This window comes from Girardinichthys multiradiatus, chromosome 17 (assembly GCF_021462225.1).
Source record: "Girardinichthys multiradiatus isolate DD_20200921_A chromosome 17, DD_fGirMul_XY1, whole genome shotgun sequence".
Lineage (NCBI taxonomy): Eukaryota > Metazoa > Chordata > Actinopteri > Cyprinodontiformes > Goodeidae > Girardinichthys > Girardinichthys multiradiatus.
In genome coordinates, this window is record NC_061809.1 from 10,102,507 (window position 1) to 10,119,586 (window position 17,080).

General features: G+C 38.7%; 1 protein-coding gene across 1 annotated transcript in view; it reads left to right on the forward strand.

Moving 5' to 3' along the window:
• Positions 1-17,080, forward strand: part of celsr1a (cadherin EGF LAG seven-pass G-type receptor 1a) — a 52,001-nt gene that overhangs the window by 7,761 nt on the left and 27,160 nt on the right. Inside the window, exon 5 of the mRNA XM_047389985.1 lies at positions 112-200. Within this exon, the coding sequence (XP_047245941.1) occupies positions 112-200 (89 nt within the window). The remainder of the gene's footprint in view (positions 1-111; positions 201-17,080) is intronic.

A 17,080-nucleotide genomic window follows, 5' to 3' on the forward strand; every position in this document is an offset into this window, starting at 1 on the left:
AGATTGGCTTCCTGGTTCTGGGAAATAAATTCCTGCTGTCAAAAGAGCCTTAAGGTTTAAAATCTAGCATTATAAAGTTTATTTTTATTTTGTCATTTGTTTATCTTTCAGGTGAGACAAAAACCACAGTTTCTCCATACATCCCTGGTGGAGTCAGTGATGGCCAATGGCACTCCGTCCAGCTCCATTACTACAACAAGGTAAAGAATGTTATCAGCTGCTCCTCCTCCATTTCCTTCTCCCTCTTCTCATTATCTTCCTCTTTGAGTTTTAATGGGCTGATTTAGATTTCCTTTGACGCATTTAAATCAACAAGATGGGCTATATTCACAAGATACCAACTGGGTATTGTTAACAGGTTAAGATGTGATGAAATAAGGAACATAAAAGTAATAGAGTTAGATCTCTCTGAGGGCCTCCTCTCCTGTATCACTGAGCAGGACCATGCTGTAAATTAGCTAGTGAGGGAGTGGAGTGTGTGAAAAGTGGTTCTCTTTGAAGCCATTGCAGCAGCTGACCTTGACTGCACAGACTGGGAGAGAATCTTAACGGTCAGGTTTGATTTGTGACATCTCCACCTCCGTCTCCCACTGTGGATGTCAGTGCAGAAGCCCAGGCGCCTTCAGCTTTAAAGGTCAAATATTCACTAATTGTAGTCGAGTTAAGGATTGTTTGTCTTCATGTAATGCCAGTGGATCATTATCACTCTCATAATCACAGGACATCTTAGTAGGTGTATTCACAAGGTTTGGAAGTTAAGTTTTAAGATGTTCCCACGATGGTCTTCTTGCTTCTTGATCAGAAAATACGCTGTGATCATTCTGCAGACTGGCTCGTATGTCATTTAGTATTATGTTGTTCAGGTTTAGATGGTATTAATTTACAGCAAACTTCCACAACCCACAGGCATTGTTCTTCTAACATTAAACCATCCAGGCAATAAGATAAGAGTCACTTTTGAGGTTTCTCAAGCTATTGTGTGGCGCCTGGCTACCTGTTCTACTGTTATCGGAACAAGGCGTTTCAATTATGACCATTTTAAAAAATGCATTCCCCACTTATTGCCTTATAAATCTGATTGGCTGTTTTTACAGTGCCTTCATAAGGTGTTCATACCTCTTGAAGTTTTTCATATATTATCCACACGAAAACAAACTGCGGAAAAGACTCGTGATTAAGTATTTCTGCCAGTTCAATTAGACAACACAAACAACATCAGCAGCCTCTGAGTCTATTTGTAAGAACTTCTTCCAAACTCATCTAACATTTATGGCATAAATGCATTGTAACATTATAATTGTTGTTGTCTTGTTATATTTCAAGAAGGCCTGACACTTGATGAACTGAAGAAAACTCTGAAAAGTATGGGATGCATTTGGTTCCAGCCTCCTTGACTCAGTACTTTGTAGAATCACATTGCACTGCAATTAGATCTGCAAGGCCCTTGTGGTATACCTTTTAACAGTTATGCACATAAAATTTTTGCAGACATGTCTCAAAATCAGTTGGATGGAGAGCACCTATGAGGACCAATTTTTAAATCTAGTTACAGATTCTTAATTGGTTTTTGGTCTACACTTTGACTAGGCCATTCAAACAGACATATAATCTAAACCATTCGATTGAGGCTCTAGTTGTATGTTTTTGTTTTTGTTTTTTTCAGTGAACCTTCGTTTACTAGGCAAAATCCATGTAAATTGACCAAGATGTCAAATTTAAAGCAAATACAGGCCAGAGATTACAAACAATTACATTAAAACAGCTGCTAATTGGTCAGTATGGGAATTATAGACAGTTTAGCAGTTACCATTAACATGTTAAAAACGCAGGTACTGTTCAAAAGATTCATTTAAAAATGTCAAAAACACCTCAAGTAAGATGAGTTCAAATATGTTCAGATCAGTTTGTAAGGTATTCCCAGCAGAGGAGGCAGATTAACTAAATGCTGGTTTCCCTAAGTGATTCTGGAAACAATCAAGTGGTAAGTGCCACAGTAACACTCTGCATAATGTCTGTTTGTTCCTTGTAAATAAGGTGTCAGAAGCTAAAAAGAACCTAATAAATATTTAGGATCGATGTTCCACTCAAGGTAAACCTCAGTCTGAGAATCAAGTATTTTGCAGAATCTAACTGGTTTTCTTCCAGGGTGCTGAATATAAATTTATCCCACAATTTGTATTTATAAAGCATGTTTTAAACCATGCATTAATTTCCCTCATCGTCACCTTTATCTATAACTCCAAATTCCTATAAGATGCACTGTAGTTTTTGGTTGTGATTTGCCAAAAGTTAACATAATTCTAGGAATACAAATACTTTTGTAGAGCACTGCCTAGGTATGCCTGCACTTTTCTAGCTTGTTAAGAAACCCCTTTTACATACAGCATTGTGCTTCAGTGACACCTTTGCTTTGCAACATATTAAAGGGGAGGACTCATATTCTTGGCATAACACTATCACATTTCACAGGTTGTTCACCGCTTTCTTTTGTTGCATACTATGTTGTCCTGACAGAGAATAATTCATAAAAGTTGATGAATCGGGTTGCTGTATGTTACAGTGTTAGCTGCAGGGTCACATCTGTAGCTCTTGTTTGAGGTGCATTTGCCTGAACTTCAGGATACAGTTGGTTGGCTCTGAAATCTTTTGTTTTGTTTGTCTATTGTGGTGTTGAGAGTTTGCAAGATCGTCACCCTTGGAAATGAGAGATTGATTGCTGCTTCAATCCTGTTATGTTCAGTTTGCTTTTCTTACTTATTTAGTTCCACTGATCCTATAGGCTTCTTTTTTGGCACCCTGACATGCAGACACAAGAAGTGCACACACGGAAACACACATTTTACATCAGCATTGTGAGGCCATCCTGGTGATATGAGCGGGCGAAGCAGTGGGTGGGTGCGTTCCACCACTAACAAGCCTTAATATGGAACAGTGATTTGTAGAGCTGGTGCCAAATTCCGTTAAACCAGCCCACGGCTGGTTGTGGCGCTGACATGGAGGTCAGACTTTCTTTGTCAGCTGAATGATCAGAAGTCAGAATTGACTCATGGTAATTTAATCCAGTTGCTAGGGGGGGATTAGTGAAAATGTATCTGGCAGAAAGCAGCAACTTTCTCACAATAGATTAGACGTGTTGACATGTGAGTGTTGGACATGAGGGAATTCCATGTTTGTTACTCACTCATACAGACATTTGTCTGAAGGTAGCATTGCTTACATAGCCCAGAGTGACAAAGCTGAAGATCAGAGCTTTGTTCTACAGGTATGATGTCATCCTGCTTCATGCATAGTTCTTACAGCACCCATATGTCATTGTCAGCTATGGCTATTATTATTTTTTGAAATAAAATAACCAATAGTAGTAGCAAAACGTTTTCTGTTGCAGCTAATTATGTGGAGGTTTATGCATCTTATGCACTTATTTGGAATACTTGATATTACAAACATCTAAAAGTTGTATTGTGTAATTTATTGTGTTATTCCACATGTTAGTCTGGGCACAGTATCATTTTTTTACATAACAAAAATAGGTGATACATACTGTCACCCTTACAAGAAAGTAGATCTGTTAGAATGTTCAAGAACAACTCAAAAACCACAAAGTTTCAAGCTGATTTTGAATTAGAAGCTGCCTGGAGTGTGCCGACTAAGTAAGAAGCCCTTTTGTTTTTTTACTTCACCTCATATCCACAGCTAGATGGATACCAGTTGGTGGTCCAAGGAGACAGTGATCCAAAATGAATATCACAATTGTCTTTTGGTGTAGATAAAGTAGGATTATAAACATCTGGAATGCATTGCATTTCAACCACAGTAAAAATAATATGAACTTTGCTTCAGTGCTGATTTCCTGCCAGGGAACCCATCACTTGATAAGAAGAGCAGTAAAATATATAGGCAGAATTATGTCAATAGTTTCAAACTTGCACACACAGTTGTTTAAAACAATTACCATACATTTGAGATACATGGAAAGAGCTGTTCAAATGCATGATATAGAAGTCCAAAAATACACACACACACACACACACACACACACACACACACACAGTGATTTATTGTGTCAGATGATTAGGCATGGGCTGAAGTTTAGTTTATTAGGTGCCTCTTTCAAGGCTGCAGTTTCTGTTGGTGACTTTATTTTAAACAAGGTCAGAGTTAACACAAAGGTAACCAAGGCGACCATCGTGGACTTCCCATTGTTCTATTGATCTTGTGAATTGAAAACCTGTATGTGTGTGTGGCACTAAAATCAGGAGTGTGTGCTTGTAAATAAGTGAATGTGTCTGTAGTGATATTAGAGGTAGAGCTCAATAGAAAAAGGAAGGAGGGAGACATTTTTGAAATTCCACAAAGTAATGTCTCAAGGATAGTTGAGTGTGTCAGTAAAGCACATCTAAACAGGAAACACAGACGCAGACACACAGATAAAGAGCGCCGAAGGGTTTTCCTTGAAGCAGCAGGAGCTTTAGCCTTGGGTTTGGAAGTGCTCTCCACAGGAAATGACAGTTCTTACTGCAGGAAATGATGTAATTCAGCAGCCCACTGGGCAGGATGTCAGATGTGTCATAACTGTGTGTTTCATGTCCACCTTGTCTGGATTTTTCCACTGACCACAAGGTAAAACAAAGCAAATGTGGTTAGCTGTTCACCACATTCAAATATATTTTAGACTTTGTTAGAGGCTTTGCAGAAAAACTATCCCAGATGAACAAACCAAACACCTTTTTAAAGAAAGTCAGACAAGACAAACATTGGGACCTAAAGAATGTTTGGAAGAGTTGAGGTAAGGCCTTCAAATCTAACAGCACTGTACCAACTGCTAAGCATGGTGGTGGCTGCATCATGCTGAGGGCGTGTTTAGCTAGCTTTGACAAACAGAGAACTTTAAGGTTCGTTTTGAATGTGAAAAGTTGTAACTCACCGAAAACTCAGAATCCTTGTTCACAATTCTCAAGTAGCTTTGAAATAAATGACAAGCTGTGTTTAGAGATAAACGCTGCAGGATGTAAGTAAAACCTCATTATAAAATTACAGTCCACTGACATCTGTTGCTCAGCAGCGTGGGAACTTATTATTCAGGGAGTTCATGTTTCACTTTTCCTCTGGCAGAATATAATTGGCATTTTTAAATATTTTTTGGTGCAGACAATTCTTCCCCCAGCGTTGCTGATAGTGAACCTGTCAAACCGTGAGAAAAAAATAAGGAAAATCCAAGCAGTAACTAGGTCTTTGTTTCGTTTTGTGACAAAACACTGGCGGTAAGGCTGAAAAAACTGTTTGTACAATCAATTCTAAATGGCTAGATGGAAGGACCACTTTTTTAGGGAATGGATGCTTGATAAAGTACGAAAAACCCCACAAACTGAGTGCCTTGTTTAAACCTCCGCAGGTAATTTAATCTTTGTCTTTTAACTGAAATCAGAAACAATAAGAACAATAAGCCTTCATGAGCTTCAGCAGCTTTTTCTTACCTGTAAGTGAGGGAAAGTACAAGGAGCCTTGTTTCAGCCAGCTGACCAGCAGTTAGAAATCTGTAAAATTGGATTTGGGAAGAGTATGAAATTTAGATATGAGAAGCTTTATTATTATTATAATTATTATTATTATAAACATAGGATTCTTAATCACATCCTAAGTATGCGTTGTTTTGTATTTGTTACATTCCTATTTGATAAAATAATCTAATAGATTCATTCTTTGAACACAATACAATAAGAAAAATTTACACCTCAATAACGTAATATTACCATTTAAGTGTCCTTTCTACACTTTTCTACACTGAGCTCGATTGCAGGTGCATCCTCCACATGTGCCTGGAGAATTTTTTGGTTGTTGTTTGTTGTTCAAATGTTAATTATTTCACATTAGATAATATTGCCTGTGATATTTCCAACTGAGGCGTGTAGACTGCATTCCCAGACAGGCTGAGCTGGCTCTTGTCATGAATTTCTCCTGCAGCAGGTCTTCTGGCTCTCACTATGTCTCACGAGAGCTGTTAGCATGGCAGGAGTTTCATCATCAGGACATACGTGTAAATTGTCTCTCAGCATAGTGTGACAGGCTATTTTTGCGTACCGCTCCTACGGAGAATGTAACTAAAACCACTTGGCTGTCTTTTTAAAGCTGTCATTCACCGAAGGCCAGATGTTGCTATTAAATCAGAGCCACTTGGAAGTAGTCCTGTTAACCCTAACAATGAGAATGGTTTTAAATGCAGTGGCGTTCTTTGTAAAATAAACTTCTGCTGTTTTGTTGATGTGTCAGGGTTTATTGGGCTTGCAGGATGAGCTGGCACCAATTCATACACACATACATTTATAGGCTTGTGGTATCTGATAAAATCTGAAATAAACCTTTTGTAACATGGACCGCCTCAGTGAATGCGAAGTTTTTAAGGTCCAAGTTGGAAAAAATAAACAAGAAGAATCCAAGTCAGAGATTCCTCACAGCTCCACACAAAACATTTCCCATTTGGATCATTCATTTCTCAAGAACTACAAGGATACCAAAACTGCATCTCTTTATTCTTTCTTCAAAATTATTTTCTTGTTCTTTTTTTCCTCTGAGTGGACAGCACACAAACCAGTGTGTTATCGTCCCCTATGAAGCTGCAGTTAAAACTGTATATCTGTGAGTGGACAACTCTGACCTAAAAATAGTATGAAAACCTGCTGGTTTGAGAACCATGGTTCAAGGAAATCTGGACTGTAAAGGTTTTTTATGTTGTCATCCCTCTGTTTAGTTACAGTTTATTACCAGTGCCTTTCTGGGTGGTCGTCATTTGATAGAGAGGCTAATGTGGTCCTCACTCTGCGTTAAACCGTGTGCATGATCCGGGGGCTGCCGCACGACTAGTTTCTGCACAGACATGAGCGATGGTTGGTGTGTTTTCTCAGCGAAGTGCCTGCCTTAAAGGTTAAGTGCTCATTCTTTCTGAGGTGAAGCCCCAAACTCTAAATTCCCCAGCTGGGTGTGTTTTCAAAGGAAGAGGCCATGTTATTCTTTGTTCTTCTCGACAAATGTTTCCAAGCACCTCAGAGACCTGACATTCTCGCTACATAAACACAAACTACCTGAGACTGGACTAGGCTTCCAGCACATGAAACAGTGTTTCTGGCTGTTTAAACAGAGTAAACCCTCCAACAAAAGAAGTTACATTTGGTTGTTTTGTTCAGTCATCAGCATGTCAGGGTGCTCAAAAACCCATCTTTTATGTTATGTACCTGATGTTGGGGCTGCCACATGCCACGTGGAACGTTCCTCCTGTTGTTCCTGCTGTAAGTATTTCCTCCTTTTCACACACATCTCAGTGCTTCGCATCGTGACATAGATCAGCCAGGGACACATTTGTCTGAAGGCGGCAGTGCATTTGTTATAGCCTATTGTTTGGGGTGGTGGGAGACCTGTGGACACCTGAGCACGCATGGGGCAGTTTATGATTTCTGTTTACAAATGAATAAGCATCAAACACTGCAGCACCCAAGGTTATGAAAACATTTTAAAATGTTCTGTATGATTAACTGATTTTTTTCTAACATGAGGTCACCTTAGCTCAATAAGCATGACCAATCAGCATAAACTTGAACCTGACATAGATCCATACTTAGAGTGGCTTGCAAGAGCATTCCTTTCACTCGGACTTTTTTGCGTTTTGTTTTCTTACAACCACAATCTTCCGTGTATTTAATTTGGGATTCTTTGTGATTGGCCAAAAACAGGTTGCAGAAGCTGTGTAAAGAAAAGGAATACTTGGTTTTCAGGTTTTTACAAGTAAAAATCTGAAAAGTGTGTAGTGCATTTGTGTTCAGCCAACTTTACTCCGATTCCCTGTAACAAAATCTCATACAAATTAGTTGATCTTTTAATCGCAAGTATAAATCCAGCTGTTCTGTTCAGGCCTGAGAGATTCATTAGAGAACATTATTTGTAAAAACTGTTGAAAGCTATGTAATATTTTTCTTCTGTTTCACATTTATGTGCTACTTTGTGTTACCCTTTCATATAAAATACATCAAAGGTTGTGGCTGTTATGTGACCCAATGCCAAAAAGTTCAAGGGGTATAAATACTCTTGAAAAGGCGCTGTATTGCTTGGTTCTGGGCTGCAGGTCTAATGCGGTGTCTCTCTTTCTTATGGTGTCTCTCTCCCAGGAAGGGGGGAGTCTGGTGGACTCCAGCGGGGGTCTGCGTGTCCCGCTTTATACCGCCTGGCTGGAGCTCGATCAGAAGGAGGTAACCACTGACCTCTAGCCTAGTTACTGGTGCTTCTTCCCGCCTATGGCCTGATATAGTGGTCTAACTTTTACCTTTAGTTGAGTCTTGACCGTCTCTGCTGTAACTGGTTAACTCATATACACTTAGGGAATATGAGTTTTAAAGGTTGGGTGTTAGTGATTGGTTAGTCTAGTTTTTTTCTAATCCAGACTGTGGAGCGATGCTGTAGTACATGGCTTGGTATCGGCATGAGGGTTTGGCTGTAGAGGCTATTGTTCCTGTGGGACTGGGCTTTCTTCTGTCTCTCTTATCATGACAGCTTTATAAAATAAGTTTATGTTTGGTCTGAGTTCCAAAAAGGTACATTGCACATCTTGACTTTTTCATGCCATAAAGATTTCCTGTGGAATAAAATTTATAAGTAACCCAAATTATGTTCACAGATATGGTACATAAAGTATTTGATGCGTGTCACACCTGTGGATGTCTTTGGCATATCTTTTGTTTTATTTTAAACACAATTTATTGACTGTTTTCTAAAGCTCTTATCTAATTTGGCTTTGTACTGCAGATAATAAACAACAATGGGTCGTGATTCTCACTGTGAAATTGAGTAAAAAACATGCTTTTGTGGTAGCAAAAATTTAAGAATGTAGTATAACTTGCTTTTTTTTTCAAATAGAAAGGTGACAACGGCCTGCAATTGAATAGTGTCTTATCAAGTCAGAGGACCCCGAAGCACTTTACACTACAATCATCCACCCATTACTACACACATTGACACGCTGACAGTGGTAGGCTACATTGCAGTAACAGCTGCCCTGGGGCAGACTGACAGAAGCGAGGCTGCCATACAATCAGACCAATCAGTAGGCGAGGAGGGTGAGGGGTCTTGCCCAAGGACACAACCACTGAGACGAACGGAACAAGGGTTCAAACCTCCAACCCACCGGCAACAGGACGGACCCCTACCACTGTCGCCCCGGCCAATGTTTTTCAGCAGTTGCTAAAATAAGCAAACTTGGTTGATTATTACAGCTGCAGTGGTGCTTGTTGAATTTGTGTTCAGGATATTGTGAGTTCCCAATCCAAAATACAAGAACATTTCCCCATGAAGTTGGATTGAAGATCACCAAGCAGCCCCAAGTTTACAATATAACATGGCTGGCACAACTTATAAATCTTAGTGAATGTTTAAAGTATAAACTCTTTATAGGCACTTTACAGGACTGCACAACCTCTATTTGTGAGCATGTCTCTTTAGTGTTTAAACTCATGATATGAAGAGGAACACATTGTGATCAGCTTGTATAGATACTAGTAGTTAACAACACGACCGATTCCCACTGGTTTTTCAACTTAAAGTAGAACATGGTTAACTCCGGCGTGACGTCATACCCAGGTCCGAGCTTTGACCATCAAGGCAACTGAAACACATAATAATGCTGACAATATCGTATCTTTGTTGTTATGATATTAAAACATTAAAAAAAGATAAATAGCTGCTAATTTAGTAGTAGTTTTCAAGTGTTTATCTTGAAGAATTTTAGACCTTTTGCCATTCGGGTCTCTAACAGTCATTAGAGACTAATTACCCAGTCATTAGCTGGGTAATTAGTGAGGCCATCTGGTCAGGTAATGAGCCTTTCGAGAGTCAGTGGAAACACAACAGGTTCTGTGCTGAGTGGAGAGTGACCAAGTGGAGTGGAGCCGCACGGCTTAAAAGAGACAACTCAAACTGAAAAACGTTAGCTCCGTGGGATCCGGAGCTATATAAATGGATATTAAATGGGAACTATAGGTGTGTATGATGCTGTTTTCTCAGTCAAACAACATCCTTGTTAATCCATTAAAGGTAAATTGGCTTAGGCTCCAGATTGTATTAATCTGCTTCATCAGTTGCAACTCGTCTGGTGGATAAAAGTTTGCGCCATGCCATCATTGGTTTAACAGATACTAAGATGGAGACTTCCTTTGCTTTTTAAAGTCTTGTAGTTTTTTTTTATTATTCGGCTGTACCCACGATCAGATGAACAGGCGGACTGATATAGCCGCCAGCCTCAACCTGTGGAACTGCAGCCTGGTACCACAGACATTGTTCGGCTGAGAAGCATCTTAACAAAGTTCTCTTGTGAAAGTGAGGTTTTTATTTAAGCAATATACTTTCAGTTGGGTTTGTTTTGAATAGCTAAAACCAGCAAAACCCTGTCTGACCAGCGGTTAGCCTTTCACCTCTCTAACAATTTATTCAGTTTTCGACAAACTCACCGCAATATGATATCTTTCTTATACAGGTAAAGGAATTTTTCCTCACAAAACTTTCACTGAACCTCACTTCAACAGATCCAAACTCCCCCTAGGAGTAACTAGCAGCACTCCTTTAGTTCCCACATCACTGTTCATGTTTTTTGCTATTTGAAATATATCCAAAGAGCCAAATTGATCTTTATTGTAAATGAGGGAAACTTTTTTTCAGCCAGCTTGTCAGCAGTGCACAGCAACAGGTGAGCCACTGTGTTACTCTATGCTGCACTAGGCTGGAAAAAGACTGGTCACTCCAGCACATTCTGGCATGTTATTAAAAAGATGTTAAACCAAATGAATGGTGTAAACCTTTAAAGACTTTGATGTAGCATTATACCAGTCAACAAAAGCTGATCTTTTTCTTTCATTCTTATCTATTTCATCATGTAACATACTTGCATGACGCCTTCAAAATGGTTGGAATGTACCGCTAAAAAGAAGTAAGCAGAAAGAATTACTGTGGAAAAGATGTTAATGAGTAAAGGTGCCAAGTAGCTTTAGATGTTGTCAATCTAAATTACACAGGTGTGGTTTTTAATTTAACAAAAGTATTTTATGATAAAAACTTTTAGGCATTAATAGCTGTAGATGTATATGTCTACAGAACGTGACATTGGTTCCTGTACCCGCAGAGGAAGCAAAGAGGACAAAGTTTCTCTTTTTCCATTAGTCAGCTTCATTGAGTTTTTCAGTGAGCAACTGCTCAGGTGAAATAAACGTTGCTGAAACTCTGCAGGTAGACAAGTAGGTTCTGTCAGGGTGGATTTTCCTCAACTTTGATTAGACAGGTCTCTTATAATGACTTTGGACAGCCAATGTGAGCTAGCTCATGTGCTTTTACTGTGACTGACAGGTCGTGTGTAATAGACTTGTTTCCCTAATCCACTTGTCACCTTAAATGATAATTAGAGAATTAAACTAATAACAGCTCAGCAAGTTTCAGGCGTTGCAGCTACTGTTTTCTACAAGAGTAAATGTAACGTTAGAATGCATGTCAGGCTCTGTAAGATACCAGCCATTATGATCCGTAGACATTTACAGCTTTACAGAATGGAGGAAAGAATTGCTTTACGCCTTTTTTCTATTTGTGCATTACTTTTTCAGGGACATAAAGGAAGGCACCTGCTAAAGTACGTTTCTTACCAACCATGTGTCAGTTTTAACATGTGTGTTTTGAGCTTGCTCTGATAATTAAAGATTTAATGTTATTTTACCCAAAGTTTACTTGTTCTATGTCTCCAATTAAATACATTTACTGACAAGAGCTTATTAACATAAGCTTACAAGAGGTGACAGTCCAAAGGGGGATCAGGACCACAATTAATGTAAATAGTGTTTAATGTGAATCCTAATACAAATATTGTACAATTAAATTAATAGGCCTTCAATACATTTTGGCCCATTTAAACACATTTTTGGGATAAAGCAGGAATCTTTTTGACCATCTGTAGCATCAATGGTGAATTATAGTTGCCTGTTTACCTAAGCATACAAATAACATTTGGGGAATTATTAGTAAATTATTAATCTGGAGGAACTCACAATTAAATAATTAATATGTGAATTAGGCTTAGGATGAAAATTAAATTGGTTTATCTCTTAGTGGAAGGTGTTGGGACTTCTCTTGTCCTCCTGGGAAGGCTGTCCTCAGGTTACCCTGGTTGTTTTCATGAGATCTGTTATCCTTTCATTTCTTTCAGTTCTGTTTATTAACTTCTGGATGTGAAGCTCTATCCGTTTGAATGATCTGTTCAACATTGGGCAAAGACCAGGAACCTTTAGAATCCCAAGAGCCATTTTTGGCCCATTTCTTTCTTCATCTAGAGCCAAAAAACCTTAAGGACTTCTCAAATTACTACTACCTACTATATAAAATCTGTAATTTGTCATTTTACTTCTCTCTTGAAGTTGTAGAACAAAGAGAAATGCCAAGCGTTAGAAGTATTAATGAAACATTTCACATTTATAGAAAATGACTAAAAGCATGCCGTTTGTTGCTTGATGACAAAAATATATCTGACTAGAAAAAAAAAGATTCCTGTTACCATAAGTTTCACTCTGTCATAGGAAAACACACAGAAACCCTCTAAAATAAGCATTTGTATTACTTACATATTTAAAAACCCCGCTCAGATCTTTACCATTTCTGCCGCTTCAGAGCCACATGCAGCTCCAAGTGCAGCTTTGGTGACAACAGGATTTCATGCACTGTTTGACAGTTTATTTGTAGATTATAGATTAAATTCATGACCATACTTCAATGTAATATTTCATGCTAACTGCATGTCACAAACAGTGCTGGCCTTTGAGAATTAGGCGCCTGTTTTAATTTATACAAATAGACATACAAATATGGGAAGTTTGGGATGTTTTACTAAATGAATACTTGATGCATAATTTATATGTAGGGGAACTGCATCGGTGCAAAAAGTGACTATTTGCGTGGCAGTGCAGTTTAAGGCAATTCTGCTGTTTTGTTTATCCAGATCTAAACGAATGCAAAACCAGTGATAAGCTCCAGCTTTATGTGTGGAAACTCCTTACAGTTTAGTAAATGAAGTATCCTGAGTGTAAAATTTATTTTAGTTATCGTCAGAAAACAAAACTTAAGTGGCAATCCTACTGATGTCATGTCTCAACTGGGGAGCAGAGGAACGTTTCTCTAGTTGATCTTAATGGGATGATACGATTTCTCCTAGCTAACAGTACTTTGTGTGTCATCTGCCCATTTGTTTTACCCAACTGAAAGCTACACACCATCAGAGGCAGCTGTTCATCGGTTACGCTGAAAGATGGGAGCATGATGAGACGCTGAAGACAGCAGAAACATATATGCTTGAAGACAGGACATTGTAGCGTTTTGTAGGGCCTCTAAAAACTCCTGTGTGTGTGTCTTGTTGAGTAATTTATACTTCTAGGTTTACACAGCCAGAAGGCTATGAAGTAATGTGGGCCTGACAGCTTGTTGCTACTGACACACTAGCCTGCGTTTTACAGACCTAAGAAAAACTGACCATACATACTCAAAACATTACATTGGGTTTGTTTTAATTCACTTTATGTTGCAGCAATAAGACTTTCCTTTAGTTGTGACCTCATAAGAATTATAATCTAGCAAAGTTCAGTGTTCACCAGTCTCCATTAGGACACTTTTTGGTGCAAGAGTGAGAGCAACAATGGCACTTCCTGTGACCCACACATTAGGTGGAAGACGGTGTGCCTCCTCTTCCTTTATAATCAAACTGATCTGTGTGGCCATCTGCAGCTCCGCTAACCACTTCCTGATGGCTACATAAATACATGCTTAGACACATTCTGCAGACATCCTTCCCATGCTTCCTAATCACGCAATTACTACTTCTCCACTCTCAAAGAAACGCTCCCTGTCATTCCCTGTGTATGTCAGTCTGCACAGCGAGGCTGCCGGGCTGGTTAAGTTATCATGTTTGTTCTTTCATCCGTTCTTCCTTCTTGATTTTTGACATGAGCACATGTTTTAACGACACATACAACTTTCTGCGTTTTAGTAAATGCTGTGACTTTTTTGTCCGGCATGTCTACTGCTGCCCTCTTTGTCTTTGCGTCGTCATGGCCACGGCAGGCCTATCACCCCTGGAGACGACTCCTGAGAGAGAGGGAATCTTCATCAGACCCAAGTCAGGACGTAGGGTAAATAAGATGCTCTTGTGGGGCCCCCTGAAAGTGGGGGTAAGTGCTTTTTAGAACAAGAGGGTCTGAAACAGGACTAAAACCAATCAACCATGTAGATGGACAGAAGAACCTCCTTCCTAAGATTACTGGATCAGATAAAGAAAAAGGTCCAGGTAATAGATGGTAAGATTTAAGAATAATTTATAGTGGAAAACCTTAGGTTCATGTTTTGAAAGAAAATTAAGAGACATGTACATTAAGAATCTGTATGTGCATTTTTAAACCAGTTTTAGGCTAATTTATGAAAAATAAATTATGTCTACAACTTTAACAGGAACTCAGTGACTCAACTATGTTTGCGAGTTTGTGAATCTTTGCGAACTAAACCAACATTAGAGCTATTTTTCCTCCATGACTGGTGAGCTACGTCCTCAAAACATCAGATGTCTCAGTCCGCTCTGACTTTTGTTCAACAATGAAACGGCATTGACACATGCCCACTTCATTCCGCTAAACCAAATAATGCCTTGATATACTTATAAGAAATCACCTTTCTTTTTCCTTTTCTTTTCTTCTTCTTCTTTTCTGAATAAGAGGTTGAAAAACCAACACGTTTTCAGTCATTTTGTCCAGAACGATGTGGTTCAACTGACCAAAAAGACATAAGTAGGTCCAAGTGAGATGCATTGTGGGACATGAGAAGAATGTGGAGATCCTTTAGAACATGTTATTAGCACTATCTCTGTAAATACTAAGTTTTCCAGCTACCACCTTGCTCCTGGTTCAGGAAAACACGAATTATGCTGAGGGATTCCGTGTAACTATGTGTTAAATTGGATTTTAATAGGTGTAATTTCAAAGATTGAACTTGGAAAAATAAACAGAATGGTCACTAGAAGTCAGAATTCCCAGTGCGAAAGACTGCTGCATCTCACCATCCTTGTCTTCAGTATGCAGCACCGCACCTATTAGTGCAAGTATCTTTGTAGATTATCTAGGTGACTAGGGACTGGATTGCTTGAAAAAATCCAGGTATGGTTATGGAAATATATTTATTTACAGCCTTGTTATTGAACAATCGTTTCATTGATGTAGAGACTGGCGTACATAAATGGCTTTAAACGTTTGTGTTTGGTTGTCCCCTTTTAAGAAAGACAAGAGGTTTTTCTGTCAGTTTATTATCAGCTGGAGCAGCAGCTGCTCTGAGAATCAGGCTTCTGAGTCCATTACATACAAGATCTGGGCATCGCTGTCTCCCTTTTGTCTGTTTTGCTTCTGGTCCTTATCTCTCTTGCATGACTGAACTCAAAAGAGATGATAAGACAGAAATCAGGGTTGCTACCTATTGTCGTCCCTGAGGGCAGTTTATATAGCCCTGTTATCACACCATCGCAGTTTCATTTTCGCACTGCGTCCCAATCTAAATTATTATTGACTAAACAATGAACTCCCTTTGATTTCTGTCTTTTGTTTCTATCTCCATAATTGAGTACAGAGTATAAAAAATCATTACTGTTTTCCAAATGCTTCCACAGTCAGGTTTCATAAAAATCCCACAATCAGATATTTGCTGCAGGACTTATTTTTTTAACTCTCTAATCTGATTTAGCAGGAATTTGATCCATCTCATGATCAGTTCTGATTCACTACATGCCACAGTAATGCATTTACACTGTCCAATCAGACTGCACCACTTTAAGCTTGTGTTGCTGTACAAAATAGTCAGAAATAGTCATAGTCTTTCTACTTCTTGCTATTTTTGATATCCCTTTAACCACTTGTTTTTAACGTTTTCTGCAACCTCAGGCTCTAATCTTTGATACTTAGGAAAAATGTTCCTAAAGTAGCATCTCCCTATGTTGTGATGGAACTCCATAGGGAGATGATTAGAGTAATGATGCCATCTCATAAAAAATCCAGAACTTTTAATCCTCACTTTTCAACATTTTTCACTTTTCCACTAAAATCTCGAATCTTCAGTTAAGGGGTCAGGTGCCTGTTGAGCCGAAAATGCTCGACCAGCTGGTTGCCAGTGACAGTGATGTGGTTACAAGGCCCACGTATGAAGTAATTAAAGATTAGTGCTCCATCCACAACTGCCTATTCTGGTTAGGCATGGTGTTTCAGTAACACCGTTAATTAAGTGTAGGATGCAGCACATTCCAAACTTTATGAGAATTTGATTTGTTTGATATTTTTGATTTAGCAATAAAAGAAATTACTGGTCTAACATGATATGAATCTGAGTTTTTCTAGTTTTCTTTCCTTCTAAACATTTATAATATTACTTTTCTCCAAAACAAGAATTCGCTGATTGTTTTTACCTTCGTCTGATATGATTCTGGTTCAGGTTGTGAAAATTAAATGAGATGTTTTCCATTTTAGGTGTGTTTTCATGATGTTACCCTGAACCTTTACCCCCCCTGGAAATTAATTACCCTGAACCCTCAATCTCCCCTGGGTTTCTTTTTAGTTTCTGTTTTGTCTGCCAACGCTGTTTATGTAAATCAGGTCTGCTAAGAATGAGAATGTCCTCTACAGTAGCCTACAGCTTGCCTGAGTGAAAAGCAATAATAAAACATTAACCTTTGATTCTTTCACAGTGGCTTCACTCTATAACTTATGTAAACTGTGTGCTATGGTGCAACTTTAATTTAAAATGAATTTCTCATACTTGCTCCTTCTCTGATTTAAGATTACAACCAGACACTTAACAGTCAGGATTTTTGCTTGTTTTTTTGAGACTCAAACATAATTAAAATCCCTCAAAACTCTGAGGTAATGTGTATTCCCAGATGTTTAATGAATTAGGCCGATCATAGCCCCAAAATACCATTGCATGCAACATATCTTTCTTTCATATCTAAAATCTGCTTTAGAGGGCAGGGGTTGTGGTTGTCTTTATTTGT